Consider the following 26,701-nt stretch of genomic DNA (forward strand, 5'->3'; position numbering starts at 1 on the left):
AGGTTGACATATGGAAAATAACAGATCCATTTATTTTTGCAGCATCACTAAGAACACAATGAACAGGTTAGCTGAAAATTACAGATAAGAGTGAAAACACAAGCAAGATTTCTTAATTTCGTAATTAAAAATGAACCTTATTTCTAGCTTTGGCATTTTTCTGGACACCTAATTCAAGCAGATTACATACCGTTCTAGAAATTTGGTAACCCCTAGTTTAGCTAGATAGATGAGCAACATAAAATTATCACTACAACACAAACTAGAAGAAGCATTTCTTTCGGTGCGTTTAGAAGAAGCTGAAAGAGGCCTAAAGCAATAGAAAAATGATAGAAGCTACGAGCTTCAGTTTCAAACGGTTGGAGCTAGCAGCCGACTGGGAAAGTGGAGGGTTCTGAAAGCCATATGGGAAGTAAGGAACCGCTTCGTTCGTTGGCGAATAAACCGCACCTCCCATCACTCCAGGCTGGTCCCTAGGCTGCGGAGGAGGAGGCCCCTGCGGTATCTGACATGCATTGCAAGGTGGTGGAGGGCATCCAGAGCACGGTGGAGGGCATGTGGGGCACGCTGGCGGAGGTGGTGGCAGTGATGGCGGTGGCGGTGATGGCGGTGGAGGAGAAAGCGGAACAGGCGGTGGTGGGCACTCAATCCTAGGGGGTGGTGGCCGTGGAACTTCCGGTGTGCACAAATTGCATTTTATTTCTTCTTTGGATGTTGTTGTTACAGTTGTTGATGTGGCGAAAGGGAACGCGAGAAGTAAAGTGAAACCAGCGAGTAGCGTTTGCATGGGATACACCATTGCCATTTTTGGAACTCTTCGATCAAAGGAAAAAAAAAACCCTAATAAAAGCTTGGAGACTAAAGTTAATTAGGGCATATGAAGAAGGAAGAAGACCGATATTCAGAGGAAGATAGAGGGAAAGGAGTGCATGTGTATTGGTGGCCGCAGCATTGTTCATATTTTATCTTCTATGGCACCTTTATCAAAAGAAATAAAAATTACAAAAAACAAATTCCAAAAAAAACACTAACAGTGTAGTCTCCTCTCATCCACGCTTTCGCTAAACATCAATTTCGCCATATCGCTATCAAGCCATAAACCAGGGATCAAAAACATTTGTAACACAGTTAGAAAATTCGTAGGAGGAACAAGGTGCTGGCTTTTATGCCAAAATTGTTACTATCGTGTATAGCACAACTATATATAAGGTGATTAGTGTAACATTTTAATCTAAAATGTGGTATTTACCATGTTTTTAAGGGTAATTGAGAACCTTAAAGGAAAATGATAAACATTTCTTTTGATAAAAAAAAATAATAGTAGACTCATTTAAAATATGTGAAAATTGAAATGATATTAAAAGGTTTATACAAACAAATGTTAGAAAAGAACAAAGTATGAAAAATGGACCACTCTAATTGGTGGCTACCCATAACTCAATCCTGATGATATCCGTGACGTAACTTGATGAAACTCTGCCACCGACTAAGCTGATAATTGCAAAAATGAAGACACTTGCCTTTGGTAAAGTAATTTCATATCATCTCCTTTCTATAGCGGTAAGAACACAAAAATTAAAAAAAAATATATCAAAAACCAGTTGGCCAATAAGTTCTTTGAACAAGACAATCATTGTTTCTTTTATTGGAATCTTTACACTTTTGTTTTTTTTTTTTTCCAGATTGAATTTTTTCAACTCAAGCATTAATACTTTGTTTTTAGGTACTGACTCAAGCATAATACAGTGAAGTAGACTGGAGGCATGGAAAATTAAAATTTTTATAGGTACAAGTTAATTGCATGGATATTGGGGAGGTCAAATCTTAAATTTTCGGGTGTCTAATTAAAGATATAAGGTGGCTGCACCTTAATTTGATTCTTCTTCGACGACGACGTCTCCTTCCTTAGTTTAGGTAGCTGGGCTTTTCCCAAGCAGATGTTGTACAAAAAAACAAAAAAGGAGCCATTGAAGATTCACATTCCAACTTTTGAAGTTGCCGACATTCTTTGAGGTCGCATCTTTTCTAGGATCAAGGAATTCCGTATTATGACAGATATCATGAAGTCATAAATCTCACGAGAGTTATAAATTTTACATTAATTATGTATTAGGAGATCAGCTATTAAAATGTACAATATCTTACATATTAGTGCACACTGAGCCTTGTACGAAAACCAAAATTCATGAAAAATCCCCAAGCATACCAGAACCAAAGTTCATGAGAAGTGGAAATGGTAGGGTTTCGGTCCTGTCCAAGAGCAAGAACACCGAAAACATGCTTAAAAGAGGTTCGGTTTCCGATCATGGATCAAAATGAAGGTTCGAATATGAAAAAAGATATATAAAAAATTCATGAAAAATCCACAAGCACCAAACACATATTCAAATTTCATCCATATCCCAAAAAGAAATTCACAAACCTGTAAATCATACACAAACAAAATTTAAAGCAACCCACAAAAAACCCATATCTAAAATTTATCAAAAAGGAAGAAATAAAAAACAAAAGCTAAATTCGTTGTACGATTGTGTGTTAAGATCTCCCAAATGGGAGATTGTGCGTTTGTTAGAGAGAGAAAATGGAGGTGAAATCAACAGAAAATTAAAGAGAGGTTGCTTGAAAGAATAAAGGAAGCACAGAGGTGAGAAGAGAAGAAACGGGACAGCTTGCCCGCTTTCTGAGCAGCGATAGTGACAGCGACGAACTTGCAACGTTTTTAGAGAAAAAGAGAAATTTTTGGGGAGGGGAAAGAAAGAAAGCGGAGAGAAAAACAATAAATCACGTACCTGTCTCATGACCTGTGACTTGGATCACTTTAAGTGACTAAACGATGTGCGGGAGACACTCTCCCAACACTAATGAAATTTATTCTAAAATGCAAAATATCAAGAAGAAGTGATCTTTTAACTTGGACAAAGTGAATAAAGGTTTAATCCCAATCCCAATTTGAGCAAGTAGCCAACCTTTCTTCCATGCTGATAAGCTAACATAAAATGAACTTTCAAACGGGATACTAAATGCTATACATGTTAATAACCGTTATGCTTATAGTCCCTTTTCCTTTGGAGGATGGTTTTAATCATTGAGTATTGGCAACTGTCTTAGTATACGCAAGTACCCAATTGCTTAGTCAGCTTTTCTGATGTTTTCGGCCAAAAACGCCATTAATTAGCTCCATTTATTTGCCTTATATATACTTCTGAAATCAAAGGTTACATTGATTTTTCCCTTTTGGTAATATTACAAGGGTCGCTCTGATCGCGATTGCAATCAATCTTTCATCATGTCAGAACCACTCACCACGCAGCTCTCTCAAAATCCTAGAATGCGGAGCCTCGGGTATCCCACGCATCGCATTCTCCTTCCAAATCTTCGTAGCCCTCAAAAGCGCCTCTTCAGCCGTGTCAAGCTGCTCCGGCCGCCACCCAATCACATCTCTTCTATTTTGCACTACTTCTGTTACGGTCCCGTCGGTGGCTCTCGTGATTGGGTTTCTTGTATCTGCCACCTTAATCTCTGACAACGGGGACGCCTTGTGGTGACTGTAGTATTCCTTGTTATCCAATTCTTTCTCTCTCTCGTCGCTTTGCTCGTTTTCTTTGCTTTCTGGCCAGGGCGTACCGTCAAGCCCAGCACAGCTCACGCCTTCCAGGGCTGCAGCACTAAGGCTACGCCTTTGTTGAACGTTGGGTTCCAAAGGATGGTTCACTGGGGAACTCTTGAGCCTTGGAGAAGAGTCATGTGGCATATTGGGTTGCATTAATGGTTCCGTTCCATAACCGGGTTTGTGTTCTGTTTCTGTTCGGAACTCATGAAGCATATGATCATCTGATGAATTTTCTATACCCTGCAATGTAAAGATAAATAAATTGAACAAATCAATAAAAAGAAGATAAAAAGAAAAGAAAAGAAAAACTCTACTAGGTAGTTGAAGTTCAAAAAAGTGTGAGAGATATAAGAGAGTTTTACTTGAGGTTCACCCCTATGAACATCAGGTCCAGTTTCTACTTCTCCAGAGTGAATTGTAGGGTCAGCTGTTCTTCCCTTAATGGCTGCTCCCCAGGCAATTCTGCGGAAAAGAGTCTGATCTTGGGCTGCATACAGGGCCAAATACGACCTTGATGCCGTTGTTGCCAGTCTAGATTGCATCTTTGCTTCAAATTTTTGTTGGGTTAAGTTGTCTGGTTTCTTTGTTCGATGGATTAGCAGAGGAGACGCTTTGAAGAGAGATCAAAAGAAGAACAAGGTGGAGTAGAAAAGCGAGTAAGGAGGATGTGAGGACACGTGTTTCAGTGGACTGAGGTGGCATCAATTTATTATGCCTCGTGGTGCTTTTTCGTGGGGTTTTCTGATGCGTCCCGTTGCTCTCTACGTGTCTTTGTGCCAGAGGCACCTAGAAGCATGGGGAAGTCGCTTGCAGCTGCTAGGTCTTGCTGGAATTTAACCTTGCGAATGTAGTTAAGAAAAGCCCAACTTTTTAGGTCTTCAATAATCCAGGCGACTCTAGAATCTACATCTACTGTTGTGGCCCTGTTAGCACCGATTTATTGTTACAGCGTTAACTAGAAGAAAGATTGACTAAAAACCTGTAGGGACAAAGGAATAATGAACTTGATTCTTGATTGCTCTCTTACATCCAATTTTCAGCTTTTGCAGGGTGAGTAAAGAGAGAAAGAGTAGTTTTAATATATATAAGGGATGTGCTTAGATTTAACTTCAGTACTTAATTTCTAACACAAATGGTAGATTATCCCATTAAATCAATAAGTGATTTGTGAGTATCCGTAGCTAAACTAACATTCTGAAATTGATGTCATTAGAAATTGCCCATTCTTGATTCTTAATAAACTCACACTCTCTTAATAGAAACAAGGATCTACTCTTGTTCTCCTTGATTCATCTCGCTACATTCACTATCAATAAATATCCTAAGTCATGTGAATTGTTTTAATGAAAAAGAACTATCCGGAATTCAACAGAACTTGGCATATATCATAGGCACTAGGCAAAGATAGCAATGACAAAGAAAATTCAGCAGCATATAATCTTGAATAAAATAGTTCATCTTTTGTATTCACTCTTAGAAACTATTGATTTTACATTGGAGGCAATGCCAATTGTTTTTTTTTTTTTTTTTTTTGAAGTGACATAAGAGTAGAGCGTGATTTTCATATTCATGTTAGTCACTCTACACGGTCCTAAGCATGGGCAGGGCCGCAAGATAAAGCCATCAAAAGAAAAGCAGCTTGTTCTTCCTCTCTCAGCTTGCTCTTCCATTCCTGCTTCCCCACCATACGATGCAAACCCATTTCTCTTCCTAGAGTCTTAACACCACTTCGACTAACATCGGTTCCCGTTTTACTTTTACTCTTTTCTGTTCTACTATCTCTGTCCAAACCAAGAAGAGCCCTCTTCTTCTTTCTATGCCTGATTCCACATGCATTACAAAGTGACTGCAAGTAATGAAGCAACAAAAACCCAAAAATCAGTCACAGGAAACATCAAATACTACTATTAAACATTAGCACTAGTAAAAGATCATGAAAGGTATATATTATGATAATATCAACGAAGCATTTTACCCTTGGGCCAGCTGGACCACCTCTCCATAGAGGCGTTCTGGTAGTGTTGCAATCTACGCATCTTTTGTTTACCTCCTCGAATCCGCTCTGTTGCAAAATATCCATGTTTCTGATTGACTAAAATTTGTAAAGAAGCACAAGAGAATCACCAACTTGTAGGTTCAGAATAAAAGGGGTGTTCAAGGTTGATAGAGCTTTGATCAACCGCCTTACAATACGGTTGAAACCTCCTTTGAAAGATCAACTTAAAGGTAGGAATGAGTAAAGCAATAAGAGAAAAACGTATGCTTCGAAATACCTGAAAGAAGAAGGCGGGTGGGGGGGGGGGGGGGGGGGGGGCGGTGAAGGAGGAATTGGACGGAGGGTTTCTGGCAGGGGAGAAACAGAGCATAAACAGGGGATAAAAAACAGAGAAGCTTGCAAAATACTCATGAAATGGCCCTTGTTTTATATGTGTATTTATATGCATCTACCTACTATGTGCTACATTTTATCAACCAAAATGTTCATTTGGGTAGCAATGGGACGATCGCAAACCCTAGTTCACAGTATTAAATTACCGGAATACCCCTTATGTGTTTCCAAAATTATGAGTAGAACCTATCAAATTCTATGCAAAAGTCTAGGGCACCTAAGTGGCGATAGTGAGGCATCCTTTTCTTTATTGCTATTCGCTGGGGAAAACATACTTTACGCAAAACAGTCAAGCAGGCACCACACCACAGACAAAAGAAAAACAAAAATAAAAAAAAAAATGGGACAAATTGGTATGTGGCATAGGTTGGATATCTGATAATAAAAGTTTCTCTTTTAAGTTACGCCAATAACTCAATAAACATGCCTAACAAAGAAAAGAAGATTCAGCAATAGCATTCCTTCCAACACGTCAACTAGTATTACTAAGATTATAATAAGTGGGTTTGATACAGTTGACCTATTTCAAATTGATCTGGCATCTCATAGTCAACACTAAAGGAGGGTTGGGGGAGTTTACAGTTAGTTTTGTAGGCTCAAATAGAGAATGAAGCCAAAAATATTTCCTGTCATATGTTCTACACGTCCATTTGCACTTCCCCTTACTAAATACCTAATGAAATTATTAAAATGTGCAGACAAAAATGAAAATCAGAGAAGTGCTGCTTAAGCAACCCTGAATCCTGTTTCCTTTTGCCCTCCTTTTGCCATAACTTCTGCTCCTTTTTTTAAGAGTACAAGACAGCATTACAGCATGGTACCATTAAGAGGGGTAGAGACACCCCATAAAACAAAAATGGTAGTGCCAACTCTCCCCCTTCGTTGGAGCGGCTGTGGCAAGCTTAATTTTTGGGACCCCTGGGGCCTTTGTCTCCTTTGCATACCAAAAGAATGACAAGGAATTCTGCATTCCCAAATTTTACCGAATGATGAAAGTAAGTGAAAGTGAATCTGATGATGATAGGGATACCAGAAAGAGCCAGAATCATGAGAAGTCTTCTCGTTGTGAAAATAGTTATTTCAAAGATAAGGACGGTCCCGAAATTAAATGATACAGGACACCACCACAGACAAAACCCGGCCCATATGTTCTGGTTCATATGCACAGACAGCCACCCGTTAGTTTACATCTTTGTCTTTAACACCAGACAAAAAGGTGCATCCAACAAAGAGCATACAAGTTGGAACCCTTGAAGCCTTCTTTTTACCTGTAAATTTGTAGTAAGTGAGTGAGGTGTGGTCCAAAACCTTTTAAAAGAGTAGGCAATGAAACTACCCACAAACATATTTGAGGAAGAAAGGGGTGGTACTGTTACTCTGCTCCCCACTAATAATTCCCCAGTTATTAATCTGTTTTGTTTAGATTTGTTTGTTTCTTCTCTTTATTTCAAACCCAGTGCTAATATCCCTGGATCTTTGAGCCAGGAGTTTGTGACGAGGGTTAAATAAGGAACTCTTTCCTCGAGAACATGAAATCTTGACAAAAAGCTGGTTTTCTTTTACTTGTTTACTTGTGTGTAATCCGTGCTGTGCGTCGAGATGATCAATTTTAGTATTAATTATGATAATTCTATTTTCTTAATTAAATGATAATTCAAAAAGAACAAACAATTTTTGAATTAATGACAAAACTGAGATCTCTGTATTAAGTTCTTGCCTTGCAATCTCAAAAAAGTTGGAGGAAATCTCATTACAAGAGTCAAATTTCTTGATCTTCCTTTCCCTTGAGAGGAAAATGTAGTAAATGAAAGCACTGAGGATTAAGAGCCAGTGCTTTCTGAAATGGTAGTTATGCTGAAATTTCTGGTCCTTTCAATGGGAAAGAATAATGTAGCTCTGACAAGGCCCAATTAGCGGCACATAATCCACATTTAGCTCGTTTAGCCCTTCGGTTTAAACAGCTATGGTAATGTTAACATGTTTTCTACACTACCCTCCATTCGTTTTGAATATGTTCATCAAATTTTGGTCTTAATATTAATTGCAAGATACTCCCTACCAGGGTATAAGATCCATGACTTCATGGAATTGTTCTGTCATATGTTGAACTTTAATATGTTCAGGCACATTAATATGTCACTAACCAATATAGATTACATTTCTAACCCAGTTGCCCGGCTGTACATGGGCACCTCCAAAATCAAACCCAAATTATGCTAGAAACCAGGTTATTCTTCATTATAATAACAAATCAATACATCAGTGAGTAAAAGCAGATGATGGGCTAGAAATTTGACAAGAATCAAGTCACTTGGTCTGACGTGTCTAGTCAGTAAGTTACCCTATCTCAAGATCAGTCTTCTAAACTAAACTACTAAAAAAAGCATTATTCTAGTGATGAGGCATTGCTTTTTACAAATTAAATCCTTGGTTAAGCTGTTGATCTCTTGAATCACATCTTCAGTTTCTCTTTCTGTCCGAGTTTGGAACAAACATCAGCTAGGATAGCGAAGCACACACCAATAAAACGCACAAGCCATAACAAAATCAACAGTGCCCAGTCCTGGAATTTTTTCTTTGGAAAGTGGCCTCTATCTGAGATAAGAAGTGCTCTGTATACAGCTTCAGTTAACGCATAGGCTGACACTGGATCAGATTCTTCAACTAGAAACCCGTATTCTGTGAGGCAAACTATGTCATAAACTCCGTTAGTCTCCGATATATCCAGACATTCGCATATCTTCAGCCTGCCATCTATCCTCTCCTCAGTGGATAACAAGTCACCGTGTGTCAGGATCAAGAGAGGGTTTTCATCTGCAGCCACAGATGATTTAGAATATAGATAAAATCATATGATTAGGCATATGTTTCACATAATTGCATTGTTTTATGCTGTCACTAGGAAGTAGGTTACAATCAAACCACGTATCAGAAAGCCTTAAACCTGAAAGAAGATTACATACAAGCAAAGCCATAATACTAATTAACAACAAAAATACGAGAAATTCCTTGAAAAGTAGGACTTTGTCTTAGCTGCTACACAGATTTGTGCTGGTATTGCAAGGCAGAATGGCCATCTCTTTCTTTAGAAAATATCATTGAAGGATTATGACAGTTCTAAATGTAGAGTTCTAGTGAGTATAGTTCTTTCCAGAGGCCAATCATACATAAAATAGCCTTTTCTTATTGTAATTTTGCCAGTTTGAATTTTATGGCAAAAATCATCAGTTGCAGGCTCCTGATATTCTATTATTAAACATGTATAGTTCGTGAATGCTACAGGAATTGGCTGAAAAGGATATGCGTCGCTTGAGAGTGAAACTGGGGTGAAGGTATAGATGTCAATTTTCTTTACAAGGACCACCTATAAACACTGTAGAGAGATTTGACATAAACATTTGAAACCCTGACTATGGATTGTGAAACGTATGGTTCAAGGGTCTGAACCAGAAACTTTTACAAGGACACTTGCATGAGCACCGAAAAGGACCACTTCGTTCTTCGTGGCTTTGTGCTAATCGAGGATGGTTTTGCGCACTTCCAGTCAGTGTTCCATATCATTATCATTATTCATGGTATTTAGTGTTATTATTATAATTATTAACAATTAAAGACAGTAGTGAGAGAAACAAATCATGATTGAGAGAAAACTTACTGCTTTTTCGCAACGCAGGGGAGCAGAAGAGCTGTCTGGTAGCCTCTAACGGCTTAAAATCGCCTGCTTTCAAAGCATTGTAAATCTCTGCTATGTTCGCTACGACCATCACGCAATTCACTCTTCTCTGCACAAATTTTGAAGATGATCTCGTGACAATATTCTCCACATCATCTGTCATCGTCGTGCAGTCACCATATCTGAAGCATAGCTGATTATGATGAATCCCCTCAATCATCCAGCTCGACAATTCCCCCAAAGCCTCTGTCGTTCTAACATAATCAAACCCTCTTGAATCGTAAACACAGAAACCACTTCGCATTGATCTCAGGACGTTGTGTTCTTCCATGTACATGGTTGTATAATTGGAACGACTTCCTACAGGTAAAAGCGAAAACTTCAAACTCTAAAATCCTTTTTCACTGTAATTTCTTCTCTGATTATGCTTTTAAGCCTTTTTACAACAGATGCGACTGATAGATTCTAGATAAAAGCATAAACTACAAACTGAACTTACCTGATGATGTTTGAGCAAAGGGAATTAGGCCAGACCGACCCAGAATACTGTACATGAGATTTATAAGCGAGCTCTTGCCAGAACCGGAGAATCCCACCAAGAGTATTGTGCTCACCGGCGGAATATCCATATCTTCCTTCTTAATCCCTCCAGTGGGTACCCAGAAATCACCTGAACGATACCCAAGAAGCTTGTGCCGAAGCTCATTTAGTCCTTCAGGTGCAATTAAAGCCAATCTCTCTAATTCTCTAAGCAGTCTAAGCCTAGGCGTTAGAATGGAAACGTCAGGAAAGTCCAGCTTAAGCTTAGCACATTCATCGAATTTTGCAGCTGTTCTCCACCAACAATACGCCAATCTACACGATTCACAGTCGTCTTCATCAACACAAGAGACTTGGCTTTTCATCTCTTCTCTTCGGAGCCCGTCAATTCGCAGCGAACAATGATGGGTAGCGGCCGTCAATTCAAATCTTTAAGTGTGAACAGTTTGAGCCTAATGCTATGATCGCACTGTTACGAATAAGGTTAAGGAAATAAAGAGATACATGACAAAAGCAGTGGTTCAAAGCCCTCCCAAACACGAGTTCACGGGATCTGCCTTCAGACGGGATCCGAAGCCAACTTCCAGGCTCCTTCCTGGAGCAGATGATGGTTCGTTTACATGCAGTACCAACTGTTCGTTAGTTTACACAATTACCCTCACAAAAAGTTTTGTAAATTGCTATGGCCTGGGTATTTTTGTCACACTGAATTACCATATGGTGACGGCCCTACCACCATGTCTCTAATGCAATCATTGAGATGAGGTTGGCCTCACAGCCGTTGCCTCGCACCATTTTCTTAGATGTCCGCAAAGCAAGATGAAGTTAAATAATTTTGCCACATCCAAGGCATTGCAGATAGCATTGAAATGCAATGCACATCCGGATCATGGCCTGCACTTTCCAAGGACTGCATTTACATTCAGAGTGAAAGAGACGTTGACGCAAAAATTTAAAAAAAAAAAAACACTTAACGACAAGCCGCCCTTTTTCCTTTTTTTTTTTTATACTTTGCAAATCTAAAAGATAAGCATGGCTGTGGTACAGCGAAAGGGGCATAAGGGGAGGAATGCATGAAAAGACAACATTAGGGAATAAATCAAATTCTATTCGCAAAGACCGGACAAGATAAGGAACACTGTAACTTTAACTTCAATACATCCTTCGGGTTTTTGACAATGATACATAACCAGAGAAAACTTTTCCTTCTCAAAACTGATGTTGGTGTGTCTTTCTGATCAGAAAGACCAAATAATGAGTCCACAACTATCACTAAAATGAAATATTGAAAAGAAAAGAAGAAAGGACCTTTAATAAAGGAAGCAAATACATAAGCAGGAGCATAAGTTGGGAATGATGTAAAAGGGGGAAAAAACCAGAAGTTTGGCATAGGGAGCTGCATGCCTCTCACCCTTGCATCTGAGAAATAGGATGCTGAAAAAGAATAACTACCGCATGGAAAAGTAAAAAGTATATGTGTGGCTTCCAGACTCTTCAAACATTTTTCATGGTATCATACACCCTTGTCTTTATTCAATGACTTCTTAAGAACATACTTTGGCATCACTTCAACTATATGTGAATTCCCAATAACACCGAGAAAATACCCATCTCTGAGCTTCATTCTACTCCATGTGTCCTGTGAATTCCAAAACATGTTAGAAATTATAACGAAGACAGAGAATATAAAATAAAGTCATATTACAACTTTCTAAGCAATTAGGCTCAGCACTAGCCTGAAGCTGAATTGATTTACAAATGACAGGCCACATGCAGCATGTGGACTATTCCAGACCCAAAGCACAAAAAAATTCAATCAAAGCTTGTTAAAGGAAAGCTCATTTTACAACTTTTACTAAATTATAAGCACACTCTTCTGGGGACTCAGATCAGAGCAAAGAGTTTCTTATAAAGCATGGCACCGACTTATAATCCACACATTCACTGCATAAAGGTAATCACACGAATGGGTAAATACATACCTTCAACTGAAATTGAATCCACCAGAAGGAACAGGATGTTGATTGGCTCCAAACTGGAACCCAGATTGTGAAGCATCACCAGGGGGTAATGGCTCATCCTCATCTTCCACCCAATATGTTTCAAGAATCTTCACTGCCTTCTCATAGATTTCATTGTTGTCATGACTTTGGAGGTTTTCAATTTTCTCCAACCCCTCAGCATCATCAATTAACTGGGCATAGAGATTGACTTCTCCTGTGTGACCCAAATTTTTCTCAGCTTCACCAACCTTCAGAATGTTTTCAAGACCTTCTAAACAAACTGTGACAATTCTTGGGTCAGGACAGTTTAGAAGATCACACAGTGGCTTAATGCAACCTTGACTCACCAAGAACCTAGCAAACAAAACAGAAATTAACTATTTATGAAAAAATGTATCAACAAGAACTTCGAAAATTATTATGGCAAAGAAAATATACTTTATTTGTTCATGGGTGCCACCAGATGTAGCATTTGAAATTGCCCAAGCAGCTTCTTTCTTAATCTCAAACTCAGCATTTTGAAGTAGATGGACTAGAGGGGCAATAATACCAGCCTCAATTACAGCCTGCAAAAGATATTCAAAATTCATGCTCCAAATGAAATCTATTCAAACAAGACGAAAAGGCCACAACCAAAAACTAAAACCACCACCAAACTATAGGTTTGTCATGCTGAATTTGCTTACCTGTATCTGATCTACATTTCCAGCAGTGATGTTTGAGATTGTCCAGCAAGCTTCCTTCTTGATACTCTTCTTGTAGTTATTTGTCAGCAGGTTCAAAAGGCATGGAAGAGCTTGGTGATTTATTATACACTGAAAGGAGGAATAATATGAAGCATCAACATAGTGGAGCAAGAGGCAAACTAAAGCAGTGACATCAATACAAACTAAAGCAAGAAGCCAAAAATAAATGTATGATGTACAATTCATTTCATGGTCTATAATCTCTACATACATCAAAATCATATCAGTTTCTAGATCCTTGTAGAAGGAACACATTCAAGTTTATTGTATTCTTAGAAGTTTTTCTCTATGCATGTTATTTGAAAATCATGTAACAGCTTGCCAGTTTTCAGAATAAAACCCAATAGTCATCTTCATATACAAAAAAGCCCACCTTTAAAATCTTCAGACAAACATTCATTGACTATTGAGTTATATTCTGAAAATAATCCTACAAAGAAATATCAGCACTTACCCCCAAATTGTTTTAGCAACAAAGAAGCATTATGAGTGACAAACCACAAGTCAAGGGAAAGAAACAGAAATAAAGTAAAGAAAGTAATAAGTATGCCATCAAATATTGCATACCTGAGTCTGCACATCATCCCCTGTAACAATATTTCCAACTGTGCGAAGAGCAGGAATGAGGACTGTTGGGGATGGATGACTAACCACGAGGGGGAAAAATGAGTGAGAAAATATTCAAAACATCCAGAATTCACATGCAACTGCTAAGAGAAATAAAAATAAGGACAAAAAATACATCAAAATAAAAAAATAATTTGAAAATGGATTAGAATATCAGCACTTACAGCAAGAGCTCAACAAGTCGAGGGCAGACACCAGCCTCAATAACAGCTTGGATTTTGTCATTAGTACCATCTGAGAGATATGACAGGGCCCAGCATGCATCTGTAAGGACTTCCTCATCATTTGAATGAATAAGACGCTCAAGAGCTGGCAAAGCTGGCTTTGTCTGCTTATTAAATTTCAAAAGCACAATGTATTAGCAAAAGACATCAGCAAAAGAGTGGAGCAAATAAGTGGGAAAAAGTCATAACAACTCCAACAATTCATATTAAAAGTAAGTGCAACCTGCTCAAAAGAAGGCTGTGGCTTGCCCCTGCAGAAGTTTGACAAAGTCCAGGTTGCGTTTCGCAACATAGAGAGTTTTGCATGCTCATTGAATTGGGCCAACAGTGGCACCAAGGCACCATGGCCGAGGACCAGGTCACGGCATTTGGGTGAGTCTCCAGCAACGTTTCCTAGTGCCCAAACAGCCTATAATTTCAAAAGAATGATAACCCATATGAGAAATGCGAAATAAACTGTAAAATGAATAGAAGATCACTTGCAGACTGCAATATTAGTGACTGCAATATTTACCTGTTCACGAACATCATCAGTTGGAGAACCTAGGAGTTTAACAAATATAGGGACAGCCCCATGATCAATTACAACCCTGGTGTTTTCTGATGTCCCTGAAGCAATATTTGTGAGAGCCCAAGCTGCCTCAAACTAAATAAGCCAAAAGAGTAAACATAAACAGTTAAAGGATGGAACTGTGAAAACAGTATGATAGAGGTTGAGCAAAATCAAAATAACTTCAAAATCACAATATCAAACCTGAAGCTGTGGGAAGTCATCTCTAGCAAGGAACTCAACAAAGCGGGGAACAACACCTGATTGTACAACTTCATTGATTGGTGGACTTCGTTCTGCAGATAAAACAAGAGTAAGAAAGAACCTCATACACGCAGAACTAAAAATGAATTGCAACAAGTAAAAACAGCACAACAAATGATAAACCTATTGATAGCAGCTTTCGGAATTGAGTGGTTGCCTCAAGCTGCGCATTCCTGTCTTCTGACCAAACACCCGCAACCATAGCCGGAAGACTTTCCAACTGCAATTAGATTATTTTCATTTCAAAAACAAATAAATAAATAATCCTATCCATTTCTTAATTGAGGCTTTACAAAAAAACAATAAGTTAAACTAACATTTCACTTCATTTAATTAATACAGTTTTCAACTACCTCCTTCTCGGCAATTTAAAAACATTAATACTGTTAAAAAATTATCCAATCGAAATAAAGCAACTGCCAATCAGCAGAATAAAAAAAAAACATAAAAATTGATGTACGGCAACAACTTAACCCTAGTCATCATTCATGATATGACGGATCAAATCGGTTAATCAGTAGAATATACCTTTTTCTCCGAAGCGGCGGTGGAAGAGAGAAGCTGCTGCTGCTGAGGTTGTTGTTGTTGAGCAAGAAGTCCTTCGCGGCGTTTCTTAAGAAGGTTCTCTTCTCTCTTATTCTTTCGGATCTCGACCATGTTGTCTTCTCTCCTCCGGCGACCTTCCTCCGCATCAACCGCCACCTTATACCTGTTCCTTCGGACCTCGGTCCTGGCGCTCGGTCTTAGAGACATCTTCGCTTTTTTCCGATTGCTTTTTTCTTTCTTTCAATCTGATCGAATCGCCGATTAATTTACAGGTACAATACGATGTACGGTTTTCGGAAGAGTTCGATCGATTGTCTGAGAAAATGACAGAGGGAAAGAGAGTGACGCGGTTTTTGGAAGAGAGTGAGAGAGAGGAAAAAGAAAGAAAGAAGAGGAGGGTTTTTCGAGCGTTATTCGAAAGGATCGGGAGAGAGGGGCCGAGGGTGAGCAGAGTGATATTGTTTATAGAGGACTTGTATTTTTGCTTTCTGAAATAATTTATTTTTTTCGTCGTGGATTCGGGATTTGATGTGGTGTTAATAACGATGATGCCACTGATTTTGAATTTGAAAGTTGGGGGAACCCTAACGTCCTCATGCCGTTATGGAATCCAGCTCACGGGGATATTTTTTTAAAAGGAAAACAAATAGAAAAGAAAAAGGAAAATGATAAAAAGGACGGTTGTAATAATTGAGACTTTTTTCGAATCCATCTAATATCTATGGATTGTTTTCTCAAAATTTTGAAAAAGCAAAAGTACTAAACCCAGATCATACATTCTTATTTTGATCATTTAAAATTTTTAAATGTCATCATATAATAAAATTTAAAAAATAAAATCTCCAAATGCAGTTATTGCGATAGAAAACTATCATGTACACTTATACTATATTGTATATTTCATACAAAAATATCATTAATTGAAACTATTTCCTTTTTTGTGTTAATTTACAAACAAAAAATTAATCTATCTTTCTAATTAATGAGGTAATTGTACTTATCATTACATTAAACATTCAATTGCTTGAAATAATATTTAATATTATAAAAAACTTTATGCAAATAAAACACTTTTTTATTGTAAAGTTTGAGATAGTTTTACCTCTATTTTAATTTAAAAAACCTCATGATGTAAAATTGACAATAAATTGGATTATATTTAAGAATAGAATTAAGGGAAATGGATAGCTACAACTCAGGTTCTGTTTCACATGATTTAATCATTGCATTCAAAATTTTTACCATCACCAAAAGTTGTCATAAATTTTACCCATAGTATTTGACTTTCTTTCCTCATAAAATGTTAATATCTTTTTCATTTTACAATAATCCTTAAAAAAATTTTGATTGGCTAGTGTGCTATCTTTTAAAAATTTGGTAAGCAGTTAAATTAATAACTAAATTTTAATAATAAAAGAAACAATTTTGTGGATTTGAAAAGATGTAACATAAGGTTGGTATTTTGCAATTCTCCCACTTGGTTAGTTGTTGCATGGTACAGTGTATTTATTAAATATCTTGGTTCCATTGCTTCATTTTGGCAAATCATATACAACATGCACATGTACATGTACCATTTTCTTATGCTTTTAGTGAACATCCGTTTCTTTTCCGTTCTCTGTTGTGTAAACTTTGAGTAAAAGTAAAAGATCTTATCAATGAAACTTGTCAAACTTTACAAGGCTTCTTAATTTGTATACTTGAAAATGAAAAATTACATATGATAGGGAAATAAAATAGACAACACAAAAACTCATCAGTACACTATACGCTATACTCAAGTCTATACATATTCAATATAGGTAAATGCAAAATTGGATAATAAATTATATTTTATTAATTAGTATTATGAAACTATACATTAAGAATAAATTATCTATACATATTGTATTAACACACGTAAGTAAAAGTAGATAATTGAATACCAGAAGCATCATACATAAGATTCCTCTTTTCAACAAAATAAAGTCATTTTTGAGTTATAAAAGTAATTGTATGCATACACATCACATGCGAGAGTCGATGAGGCAAATAATTGTCACTACTGACTTAAAAATTATCATGGAAAAAGAAAAAGATGTCAATAATTGAATTTTATGGCAAACGCCCCTTCGAAATATTAAAAGCAAAAATAGTGCAATACCCATTATATCTATAAGAGCGGTGACCGGACCCATCCGCATGATAAAAGTTTTAACTAGTGGGGACCTCGTTAAAGCAACACCGTGCCACTGAAACAATGCTTTTATACCAGAAACCCACCCACCCGGCAGCTCTAGGAAGTCGGGAAAGAGCCATGGAAGGGAAACTATCTTCCGTTGCAAAGAAGTTTGCTCCTTCTCCTATACAAGAACTCTCACACCTTGCTCAGAGATGCAACGCCATTAACCTTGCTGAGGGCTTCCCTGACTTCCCTGCTCCTCCTCATATCAAAGATGCTGCCGTTTCAGCCATTAATTCTGACTTCAACCAGTACAGGTTTGTTCTTTTTTTTTTGGTCCTTGCATTTATTTTTCGAACGAAATGGAATCGATTTTGGCAACTTTTGGTCATGGAAGGCACGTGCAAGGAATTTGTGATCAGTTGGCTTTTATAATGAAGAGAACGCATGGTTTAAACGTTGACCCTTTGACGGATGTAGCTATTTGCTGTGGACAAACTGAGGCATTTGCAGCAGCAATTTTTGCCGGTACGTTTTCACGTTAACTTGCAATTAATGACTTTCTTTTTCTTTTTTGGTTCAGTTTGTAAATAATTGTAAACTATGGTTCTGCCTGGACAGTTATAGACCGGGGAGATGAAGTTGTGCTGTTTGACCCTTGTTATGAAACATATGAAGGATGCATAACCATGGCTGGAGGAATTCCTGTAAGCTTTTAATTATCAATTAGTGAGAGCTGAGGTTTAAGAATATTAGCCATACGTTTGAGTGTAAATGCTAAGGATTTCCTGTTAGAATTGATAGTTATCGACTCTGTTAATTGAAAAGAAAATTGGACACTGCAGGTATATGTGGCACTTGATCCACCTCAATGGACCTTGGACCCTGACAAATTGATGAAGTCTTTCACTAGTAAAACAAAGGCTATAGTATTAAACAGGTCAGATAGTTTTGATTTGTTTTTCATGGATTATGGACTTTGGACTACAGTTTAAAACTCACTCTTAAAACCTTTATTCCAGAGTCATATATACAATATAAGAATACTAGCATATAAATTATGATTCAAGTGAAACAAGGTAGTAGAAAGTTGTAAAACTTGGATTTAAGTTTTTTATGTGTAATCTTCTGGCTCACGATCTTAACGTTTTTATGTATAATCAGTTAGAAGTGTTTAATGCATTCATAAATTTTGAATGCATGAAACTTGATTTGCAGATATATGATTTGGCAAATTTACTAGTATCTTAATGATATGCAAATTTGTTTACTAGTAACATACTTGAAAAGGAAAACAATTTATTAAAATATGTTCTAGAACTTGTCTGATATGAAGGGTACAGTCCTCACAACCCAACTGGCAAAGTTTTCTCCAGAGAAGAGCTTGAAGTTATTGCTGAAGCTTGTGGCAAATGGGATTGCCTGGCTATAACAGATGAAGTATGACGACACTTTTGCTTATACTTGTGAAGCATGAATAGGATCAAGAAAGATGAGTAAATCATTTCTGAGTTTTGAAGGACCCTTTTTTATGTATATCTTTTTGTGGTTGTTTCTGCAGGTGTATGAGTACATAACATTCAACAATCAAAAGCACGTGTCCATTGCCACACTTCCAGGAATGCAGGAGCGGACTATTATCACATCCTCCTTGTCTAAAACCTTTAGTGTTACAGGTAAAAGTAATAGCCATAGGATTTAACAGTAAAAAGTTGCTCATTCTTTAATCTGTTGGAGGTACATGCTTTGCGTTTATCTTCCTCTGCACATTATAAAGAACCTGAATTTCAGTCACTGCCTCCAGAAGATGTTCCATCTGGCTGTTATTTGGGAATTGGGATTTAGATTTTTACTGTTATGATTATTAGGATGGAGAATTGGATGGGCTATTGCTCCAGCTTCTGCTGCATCTGCAATTCGAAACATTCATGTCAAAATTACAGATTCTGCTCCAGCACCTTTCCAGGAAGCTGCCTTAACTGCTTTGAGAAGCCCCTCTGAATACTTTGAAATACTGAGAAGAGTAGGTTCAGGAAAATGGTTCTTTATTTATTCCTACAAAGTTGATAGCAAATTTGCAATTCCTTACTTATTGGTCGAACGGAGGCAAAATATATTGAAATTTTTTTCTTTGATTCCTTGTTCATTATTTTCCTGTTGATTAGCAGGAATATCAATTAAAAAGAGATGTCAGTGTGAAGTTGCTCACTTCAGTTGGTTTTCGAATTCAGTTCCAGCCTCAGGGTTCCTTCTTTCTGTTTGCAGAGCTTCCTAAGAATTGCTTGCTTTCTGATGTAAGTACTTGTAAATGCTTTACTCTGAAAGCCCTATCTTTTAAGAATTCATAAAAATTGTTTGTTCAAGTCCAATAGGCTTCCTATCAGTAGCTAACCACTTGTGGTACTAATTTAACTTATGTTAACAGTACCACGCTTAATTTTTCTTGGTGGAATAAGAGACGATTCTACTATTTTCAGGTAGAATATGTGAAGGAATTAATAAAACAAGCAGGGGTGGTTGTTGTACCAGGACGTGGATTTTTCCACACAGAGTCTTCCTTGGATCAACCATCCGAGGAAAATTGCAGCTATCAAAAGAGATATATCAGGGTTGCATTCTGCAAAAGTGATGCCACTTTGACAACTGCAGCGCAAAAGTTTGGTGAGCTTATGAATGCTGGAGGTTGTCCCAAGCTACACTATTAGAAAAGATACTGATTTCACATTTGGTGGATTTAATGGTGGCCCAATGTATCTGTAATGAAAATTCACTGAATAAACAATTCTGCAAATTGTATCTAATCAAGGAAATTTTGGCAAGAGTATTAAGACATTTTTGAAACTATAGCTCTGAAACCGAAATCTGTCCTCCAACAAGTTAACTAACAAAAATTACTATACCTCTAAATTCTCTTAACTGCAAGGGCATTATCTACTTGAAAGAAGAAATGAGTATTACTATAGCATACTATTACATCTCATGGTTTATAGGGCGGTGGGGGTGGGGCTTGAAGTGTAGACAATGGCGGAATTGCATAGAATGTGGTGTTATTGTCAATACGTAAAGTACTTCCATCCAACAAAGCCACAAGTTCCGCAACCAAACCTGCACTTCCAGCAATTGTTGGCTCTGTGTAATTGTAGTTGGACCGATTATCTTGGAAACCATCACCCTTATCAGGTCCAGTAACCATGGCTCCAACAATTGCATTTGGGTTTGGCTTTTTACTGTCCCTCCATTCTAATCCTTCTTGACAGTTTTGATGCTTGACTGCATCTCCGTCTCTGCCATCATAGTAGCCAACCTCTAGTCCGTTCAAATAGCCATTTCCATCATCCAAGCAGGAGTTATCCCGCCTTGAAACATTTTTTATTTGCTGGGAGTCTTCCTCTTCCAAATTGTAACACTTTGTATAGCAAGATCTAATTATCTAATTGTTTTAGTAGATTCACTACCGTAATGCCATCTTGTCATGTACTCTTCTCACTGGTCGAATGAACTTGGAAAAACAAAAAAGTAAACCCCAGTAAGGTTAATTTAGACTTAGAGCCTTTATTAATTATTAGTTTGCAAAGAGGAGAAACAAATTAGAGACATACATCTTTATGCATGAAGGAACATAAGCACCCGTTGAAGAGGCAATGGTGTAGTTGTCCTGGACAGGGAGGGGTCGGCGGTGGCAGCTCCGAGTCACTAGAAAAGCGATGAGGGCTAAAAATCCAAACAATTTGGCAACCACCACCATAGAGTTCATGCAACGTTTCTTCTTCTTCTTCCTCTTCCTTTCCATCTCCATGGGTGGCCTTAATAACCAGCCTTGCTTCACTTCTTCTTCTGATGGTGATTGGTAAACTGCTTTGTCACAGTAGCGGCCGTTGTCAATGCCGAGATCTTCTACTTCTATGGTTATATCAAACGTACCACCTCATATGTGTGTTCTGGCTGACATTCTTTTTCTTTTTTGGTCTCATCTATATTAATTTGAACTATTAAATAATGTGCTAAAGACGGCCATGAAAATATAATAATTCTTTAAAAGCCTGCTCTAAGCGGGGAAAATTCACTTTAGTGAACAAATGGAAACAATTGCAAGATTAACGCATGAAAATTGGAATCATATGATCATAGAGAAGACAAATTCATTTTGTTGAAAGGTAATTCATAATCTGGTGGTGATAGCATGTGAAGAACAAGTGGGCAGCTTCAGTTTTATAGTGCAAAACGATGGCGTTTCTTCATCAAATATTCTAAACTTTCAAAGTGTGTTGTTTTACTTTTCTATTCTTTAAGTTTGCTGTATTCAAAACAATGTTACTCATGTTGTTTTTGGTTTAGTTTACTTAAAGTCTTATACGCCTTATTATAGTGTCATTTTAGTTTGGTTCAAGGCTTAACAGCCATGGTTTCTGTTTCATTTTACCGTTTGGATTATTGGTTTGTGTGAAGTCTGTTGCTATGATCTGATTCATCAGGAAATGTTTTTGAATTGTTAGAGTGTATATACTGGAAAGGAAATGAAATCAATGCTTTTTCCCAAGCCAAGTTTTGTTCATATTCTCTGGAAAACTCTTAGCTTCACCTTCTTCTTTGTTTTTAAGCTATTGTTTCCATTGATTTGTTTGGAAACTTGGCTTTTATTTTCTACAATTGGTATCAAAGCTAAAGTGATCTTAAGGGCCTAGGATTTGATTATCTTGTGCAAATATAATCTCCGAATTTAATGCATCAGCTCCACCAAAGTTTACTGGAGAGAAATACTATTTCTAGAGTGTGAAGATGGAGTCATATCTCAAAGCCTTCACATTGTGGAAAGTAGTGGAAACTGATGAGGAGCTAGTTTAAAGGAGAGCTAATTCGACTATAGCTCAGATCAAGCAATTTGAGGAAGACAAAGCGAAAAGGTACAAAGCTTTGTCTTGCCTTCACTCAGCTTTATCTGATGAGATTTTTGCTCGGTTATGCATTTGAAATCTCCTAAGCAAGTTTGGGACTATTTGAGAGATGAGTTTTTTTAGAAGTCAAAGAACTAGGCAGATTCAGGCATTTAATCTTACTCAGAAATTTGAAATGCTTAGAATGGAGGACAATGAAAACATAAAGGGTTTTTCTGGGAAGATGATGGGGTTAGTGAATCAATTAAGGCTACTAGGGAAGGAGATTACAAAGGAGAGATTGGTAAGCAAAATGTTAGTGAGCTTACCTGAGAAATATGAGTCTAAGGTGTCCTCATTAAAAGATTCCAGGGATTTAGCTCAGCTTACTCTTAAGGAGTTAATTAATGCTTTGGAAGGTCTTAAACAGAGAAAGGCATTTAGGTAGAGAAATGCAACAGATTTTGCCTTAGTAGCTAAGACTAAAAGTGTGAAAATAAGGGGTAATGGCTCAAAGGATAGTTCAACAGATAAGAAAAACAAAGGAAAGAAGAGTAGAGATACTCAATAGGGGGATCAGAAGAAGGAATTTCCACCATGTAAGCATTGTAAGAAGACTAATCACATAAAGAAATACTGCTGGTTTAGGCCCAATGTTAAATACAGGGCTTGCAATCAACAAGGTCATGTGGAATAGGTATGTAAGAATTGTGCTAAAGCACCTAAGAAAGCTGTTGTTGTAGAGCATGCTAATGAAGTTCTTTTTATGGCAACAATTGGTGAGAATTCGAGCAATGCAACAATTGGTGAGAATTCGAGCAAAACCAATGTTTAGCTTTTGGACAGTGCTTGCTCTCATCATTTGGTAGGTAACAAATCTCTTTTCTCTACTCTTGACAAAAGCTTTAAGTCAAAGGTAAAGATAAAAGATGGAAATTATCTGAATATTTTAGGAGTAGGAACTGTTGATATTGAAACTGCTTCAGGTAGTACAAGTATCTCAAGTGTACATTATGTTCCTAATGCTGATCATAATCTGTTAAGTGTTGGATAGTTAGCTAAGGAGCATTACAGTATTCTATTTAAATATGATAGTTGTAAAGTCTTTGACTCTTAAGATAAAGAGTTGTTTACAGTTTCTATGAAGAATAATTGCTACCTTTTGAATTTGGCTAATGTTACTCACTTGGCTTTATGTAATAAGCTGGATGTGTCTAAAGTAAGGCATAGAAGAATTGGCCATGTTAATTATGATACTTTGACTCTGATGTCCTCCAAAAACCTGGTGGATGGATTGCTTGTTATCTTAAAACTTGCTAAGGTACGTCAAATTTGTCAGTTTGGAAAACAGACAAGGAAACCATTCCCTAAAAAAAGTAGACAAAAGGCTACTAGGAAGTTTGAATTGGTGCATACTGATATTAGTGGTTCAATGAAGATTGCTTCACTTAGTGGAAGTAAATACTATATCATCTTTATTAATGATTATTCAAGGTTTTGCCAGATATTCTTCTTGAAGCAAAAGTCTGAAGCATTGAGCTACTTCAAGAAGTTTAATGCAGTTGCTGAAAATTTCTTAGGTCAATGTGTCAAAACCTTGAGGACTGATAATGGCAAGAAGTATACTTCTGTTGAGTTTGAGTAGTACCTTGAGTCTTTGGGAGTACAACATCAACTAACCATTCCATATAGCCCTCAACAGAATGGGAAAGCTGAAAGAATGAATAAAACCTTAGTAGAGATGGGAAGATGCTTATTGTACCAAATGAAAATGCTAAGGGTATTTTGGGCAGAAGCTGTGAATACAGCTAATTATCTTCTAAACAGAGCTTATGCTAGAGTTCTAAATAGCAAAACACCTTATGAAATGTGGTTTGATCATAGGCCAAGTGTTTCACATTTGAAAATCTTTGGTTGTACTTGCTATGCTAAAGTACTAGATGTTAAGAGGATCAAGTTTGATCCTAAATCTGTCGCAGTAGTTCTGGTTGGCTATAGTGAAGTCTCAAAAGGCTACAGGTTGTTTGATCCTGAGTTTAAGAAGGTTTTTGTAAGTAGGGATGTGGTATTTGATGAGGGGCAAAGCTGAAACTGACCTAATATAAGTGTTGAGCAGTTTGATTTCACTAATACAACTGATGAAGTGGTACAACAAGCTGCAGCTAATGATGACTCTGATGTGGAGGATGAAAGTAAAGCTGTTGGAGGTACAAGGTGCTTAGCAAATATTTACAGTAGATGTCATGTAGCCTTAGCTGAACTGCAACCTTCAAACAAGCTCAGTTAGAAGGTCATTAGAAATTAGCCATGGATGATGAAATGCATATGATAACTAAGAATGGGACATGGATTCTTATTGACAGACTAGCTGATAAAAACATTATAAGAGTCAAGTGGATTTATAGAACCAAACTTAATCTTGATAATTCTGTAAACAAGCACAAAGCTTGATTGGTGGTTACAGGGTATGCTCAAGTTTATAAGGTTGACTATATGGAAACATTTGCCCCAATGGCTAGATAAGACACAATAAGAATGCTTGCTGCTTTGTTATCAAAGGAGGAATGGAGAATTTATCATCTGAATGTCAAATAAGCTTTCCTTAATAGCATTTTTACTAAAGACATTTATATTGAGCAACTTGAGGGTTATGTGCAGTATGGGCTTGAGAAGAAGGTATGCAAGCTTATAAAGGCACTTTATGGCCTAAAACAAGTGTAGTGTAGCTGATGGTGCTGAGAAGGCAAATGGGCAATTATATAGAAGCATTATTGGTTCTTTACTCTACTTAGCAGCTACTAGGCCTGATATAATGTTTGCAACATACTTGCAGTCAAAGTTCAGGCAGAATCCTTCAGAAGTACAATTTGCAGCAGTTAAAAGAGTTCTAAGGTATGTGAAAGGAACTGTGAATTATGGACTGGTATACATGAAGCAGAATAGCAGTCAGCTGATAGGTTTTTCTGATAATGACTGGGCTGGTTCTTTGGATGATTCTGAAAGCACAAAATGGTTTTGTTTTTCATTTGGAAGTGCTGTGTTTGCTTGGAGTTCCAAGAAACAACAAGTTATAGCTCGATCAATAGCAGAAGTAGAGTACATTGCATGTGCAGTTGTTACCAACCATGCTTTATGGTTGAGGAAGCTACTAGATGAGCTGGCGTTTAAGCAAGGCAAGGGGACACTGATTAATGTTGACAACTTATCAGCAATTGCAATTTCAAAGAATCCGGTTCAACAGGGGAGAACTAAGCATAATAGAGTTAAGTATCAGGCTCTTAGAAAAGCTATAAAAGAAGGAGAGATTGAATTGGTTTATTGTTCAACCAGTGATCAGTTTGTTGATATATTTACTAAGAGGTTGCAAAAAGAGAGATTTAAGTATTTGAGACAGTATCTTGGTGTTCACCAAATTAAGAATTATGGGGTTGTGTTGAAAGGTAATTCATAATCTAGTGGTGATAGCATGTGAAAAACAAGTGAGGAGCTTCAGTTTTATAGTCCAAAATGATGACGTTTCTTCATCAAATATTCTAAGCTTTCAAAGTGTGTCGTTTTACTATTCTATTCTTTTAATTTTGTTGTATTCAAAACGATGTTACTCATGTCGTTTTTGGTTTAGTTTACTTAAGTCCTATACGCCTTATTATAGTGTCATTTTAGTCTGGTTCAAGGCTTAACAGCCATGGTTTCTGTTTCATTTTACCGTTGGATTATTGGTTTATGTGAAGTCTGTTGCTATGATCCGATTCATCAAGAAATGTTTTTGAATTGTTAGAGTATATATACTAGAAAGGAAATGAAATCAGTGCTTTTTCCCAGGTCAAGTTTTGTTCATATTCTCTGAAAAACTCTTACTGCACGTTTGGTACAGGGAATAGCTTACCTCCGTTTGGTATGACAATATCACAAAGAATAGCTATTACCTAGTAATAGCTATTCTCTCAAAAGGGGTAAAACTCAGGCATAGTTAAACCCGAGGTTCCTCATGGTTTTTGCTATTCCGTGACCATGGGAATAGCTCTGAATTATGATAAGACTAAAATGCCCCTTATCATTTAAAAATATTACAACCATAGACCTATATATATATTTTTTCTTCTCATTTTCCCTTCTTTTTTCTCTCTCTTCTCATGTTCTTTCCTCTCTCATTCTCTCTCTAAGTGGCATCAACGCCAGAGATGATGTTAGTGGCGGCAGCGACGGCGACGAAAGCGATTGCGACAGCGGTTTTATGACCGAATATGGTCGGACAAGATTCAAATTGAGATTCAGCCAGATCTGGCACTCAACGGCCAGATCTAACCGCGGGAAGCACCGGATCTGGTGCTTCCCAACCAGATCCCACGGTTGGATCTGGCACTCCACGGCCAGATCCAGCCGCGGGGAAGCGCCGATCTGGCGCCATAGTGGCCAGATCCGACCACATGGTATGCCAAATCAATGTTTTATTACACCGGTCGCCTTTCCGACGACCGGCCCATGAAAAAAAAAAGA

General features: G+C 37.5%; 6 protein-coding genes across 9 annotated transcripts; 1 reads left to right on the forward strand and 5 right to left on the reverse strand.

The window, feature by feature from the left end:
- Window positions 311-805, reverse strand: LOC18613645 (leucine-rich repeat extensin-like protein 3). The gene has a single exon (XM_018118218.1). The coding sequence runs from the start codon at window positions 803-805 to the stop codon at window positions 311-313; it is 495 nt and encodes a 164-aa protein (XP_017973707.1).
- On the reverse strand, window positions 3,172-4,521 carry LOC18613646. Its single transcript, XM_007050982.2, has 2 exons — window positions 3,973-4,521; window positions 3,172-3,850 (listed from the first exon to the last, which is right to left on the reverse strand). The coding sequence occupies exons 1-2, from the start codon at window positions 4,150-4,152 to the stop codon at window positions 3,290-3,292; spliced, it is 741 nt and encodes a 246-aa protein (XP_007051044.2). The 5' UTR covers window positions 4,153-4,521; the 3' UTR covers window positions 3,172-3,289.
- LOC18613647 (GATA transcription factor 16) lies at window positions 5,051-6,084 on the reverse strand. The gene is made up of 2 exons (XM_007050983.2): window positions 5,586-6,084; window positions 5,051-5,456 (listed from the first exon to the last, which is right to left on the reverse strand). Exons 1-2 carry the CDS (start codon window positions 5,688-5,690, stop codon window positions 5,202-5,204), a joined length of 360 nt encoding a protein of 119 aa, XP_007051045.1. The 5' UTR covers window positions 5,691-6,084; the 3' UTR covers window positions 5,051-5,201.
- On the reverse strand, window positions 8,211-11,163 carry LOC18613648. Its single transcript, XM_018127624.1, has 3 exons — window positions 10,172-11,163; window positions 9,655-10,032; window positions 8,211-8,813 (listed from the first exon to the last, which is right to left on the reverse strand). Exons 1-3 carry the CDS (start codon window positions 10,575-10,577, stop codon window positions 8,452-8,454), a joined length of 1,146 nt encoding a protein of 381 aa, XP_017983113.1. The 5' UTR covers window positions 10,578-11,163; the 3' UTR covers window positions 8,211-8,451.
- Window positions 11,300-15,655, reverse strand: LOC18613650 (importin subunit alpha). The gene is made up of 11 exons (XM_007050987.2): window positions 15,155-15,655; window positions 14,750-14,846; window positions 14,567-14,658; window positions 14,327-14,458; window positions 14,036-14,221; window positions 13,753-13,916; window positions 13,529-13,607; window positions 12,902-13,030; window positions 12,654-12,781; window positions 12,195-12,569; window positions 11,300-11,851 (listed from the first exon to the last, which is right to left on the reverse strand). Exons 1-10 carry the CDS (start codon window positions 15,377-15,379, stop codon window positions 12,197-12,199), a joined length of 1,605 nt encoding a protein of 534 aa, XP_007051049.1. The 5' UTR covers window positions 15,380-15,655; the 3' UTR covers window positions 11,300-11,851; window positions 12,195-12,196.
- On the forward strand, window positions 17,335-20,174 carry LOC18613651 (kynurenine--oxoglutarate transaminase). Of its 4 annotated transcripts, none has more exons than XM_018123141.1 (9): window positions 17,335-17,650; window positions 17,731-17,861; window positions 17,955-18,040; window positions 18,179-18,273; window positions 18,677-18,773; window positions 18,895-19,009; window positions 19,202-19,356; window positions 19,499-19,627; window positions 19,759-19,909. In XM_018123141.1, the coding sequence occupies exons 1-9, from the start codon at window positions 17,412-17,414 to the stop codon at window positions 19,768-19,770; spliced, it is 1,059 nt and encodes a 352-aa protein (XP_017978630.1). In that variant the 5' UTR covers window positions 17,335-17,411; the 3' UTR covers window positions 19,771-19,909. The 4 variants fall into 4 exon arrangements, with proteins under 4 accessions (XP_017978630.1, XP_017978677.1, XP_017978546.1 ...); XM_018123188.1 differs by having other exon boundaries at window positions 17,340-17,650; window positions 19,502-19,627; XM_018123057.1 differs by having other exon boundaries at window positions 17,346-17,650; window positions 19,811-20,174.

The sequence above is a fragment of the Theobroma cacao genome, chromosome 1, assembly GCF_000208745.1.
Source record: "Theobroma cacao cultivar B97-61/B2 chromosome 1, Criollo_cocoa_genome_V2, whole genome shotgun sequence".
Lineage (NCBI taxonomy): Eukaryota > Viridiplantae > Streptophyta > Magnoliopsida > Malvales > Malvaceae > Theobroma > Theobroma cacao.

Coding starts and splice junctions, on each gene's coding strand:
- LOC18613651 (XM_018123057.1), top strand. CDS start 17,412: ATGCTTTTATACCAGAAACCCACCCACCCGGCAGCTCTAGGAAGTCGG. Junction 19,010..19,201: donor TAAAACCTTTAGTGTTACAG/GTAAAAGTAATA, acceptor TATGATTATTAG/GATGGAGAATTGGATGGGCT. Junction 19,357..19,498: donor ACTTTGAAATACTGAGAAGA/GTAGGTTCAGGA, acceptor CCTGTTGATTAG/CAGGAATATCAATTAAAAAG.
- LOC18613648 (XM_018127624.1), bottom strand. CDS start 10,577: ATGAAAAGCCAAGTCTCTTGTGTTGATGAAGACGACTGTGAATCGTGT. Junction 10,033..10,171: donor CTTTGCTCAAACATCATCAG/GTAAGTTCAGTT, acceptor TTTTACCTGTAG/GAAGTCGTTCCAATTATACA. Junction 8,814..9,654: donor CCCTGCGTTGCGAAAAAGCA/GTAAGTTTTCTC, acceptor CTGTGGCTGCAG/ATGAAAACCCTCTCTTGATC.
- LOC18613646 (XM_007050982.2), bottom strand. CDS start 4,152: ATGCAATCTAGACTGGCAACAACGGCATCAAGGTCGTATTTGGCCCTG. Junction 3,851..3,972: donor TTCATAGGGGTGAACCTCAA/GTAAAACTCTCT, acceptor TTTACATTGCAG/GGTATAGAAAATTCATCAGA.
- LOC18613650 (XM_007050987.2), bottom strand. CDS start 15,379: ATGTCTCTAAGACCGAGCGCCAGGACCGAGGTCCGAAGGAACAGGTAT. Junction 13,917..14,035: donor CACAGCCTTCTTTTGAGCAG/GTTGCACTTACT, acceptor TTTAATAAGCAG/ACAAAGCCAGCTTTGCCAGC. Junction 13,608..13,752: donor CGACTTGTTGAGCTCTTGCT/GTAAGTGCTGAT, acceptor CCTCGTGGTTAG/TCATCCATCCCCAACAGTCC.
- LOC18613645 (XM_018118218.1), bottom strand. CDS start 805: ATGGCAATGGTGTATCCCATGCAAACGCTACTCGCTGGTTTCACTTTA.
- LOC18613647 (XM_007050983.2), bottom strand. CDS start 5,690: ATGGATATTTTGCAACAGAGCGGATTCGAGGAGGTAAACAAAAGATGC. Junction 5,457..5,585: donor GTGGTCCAGCTGGCCCAAGG/GTAAAATGCTTC, acceptor CATTACTTGCAG/TCACTTTGTAATGCATGTGG.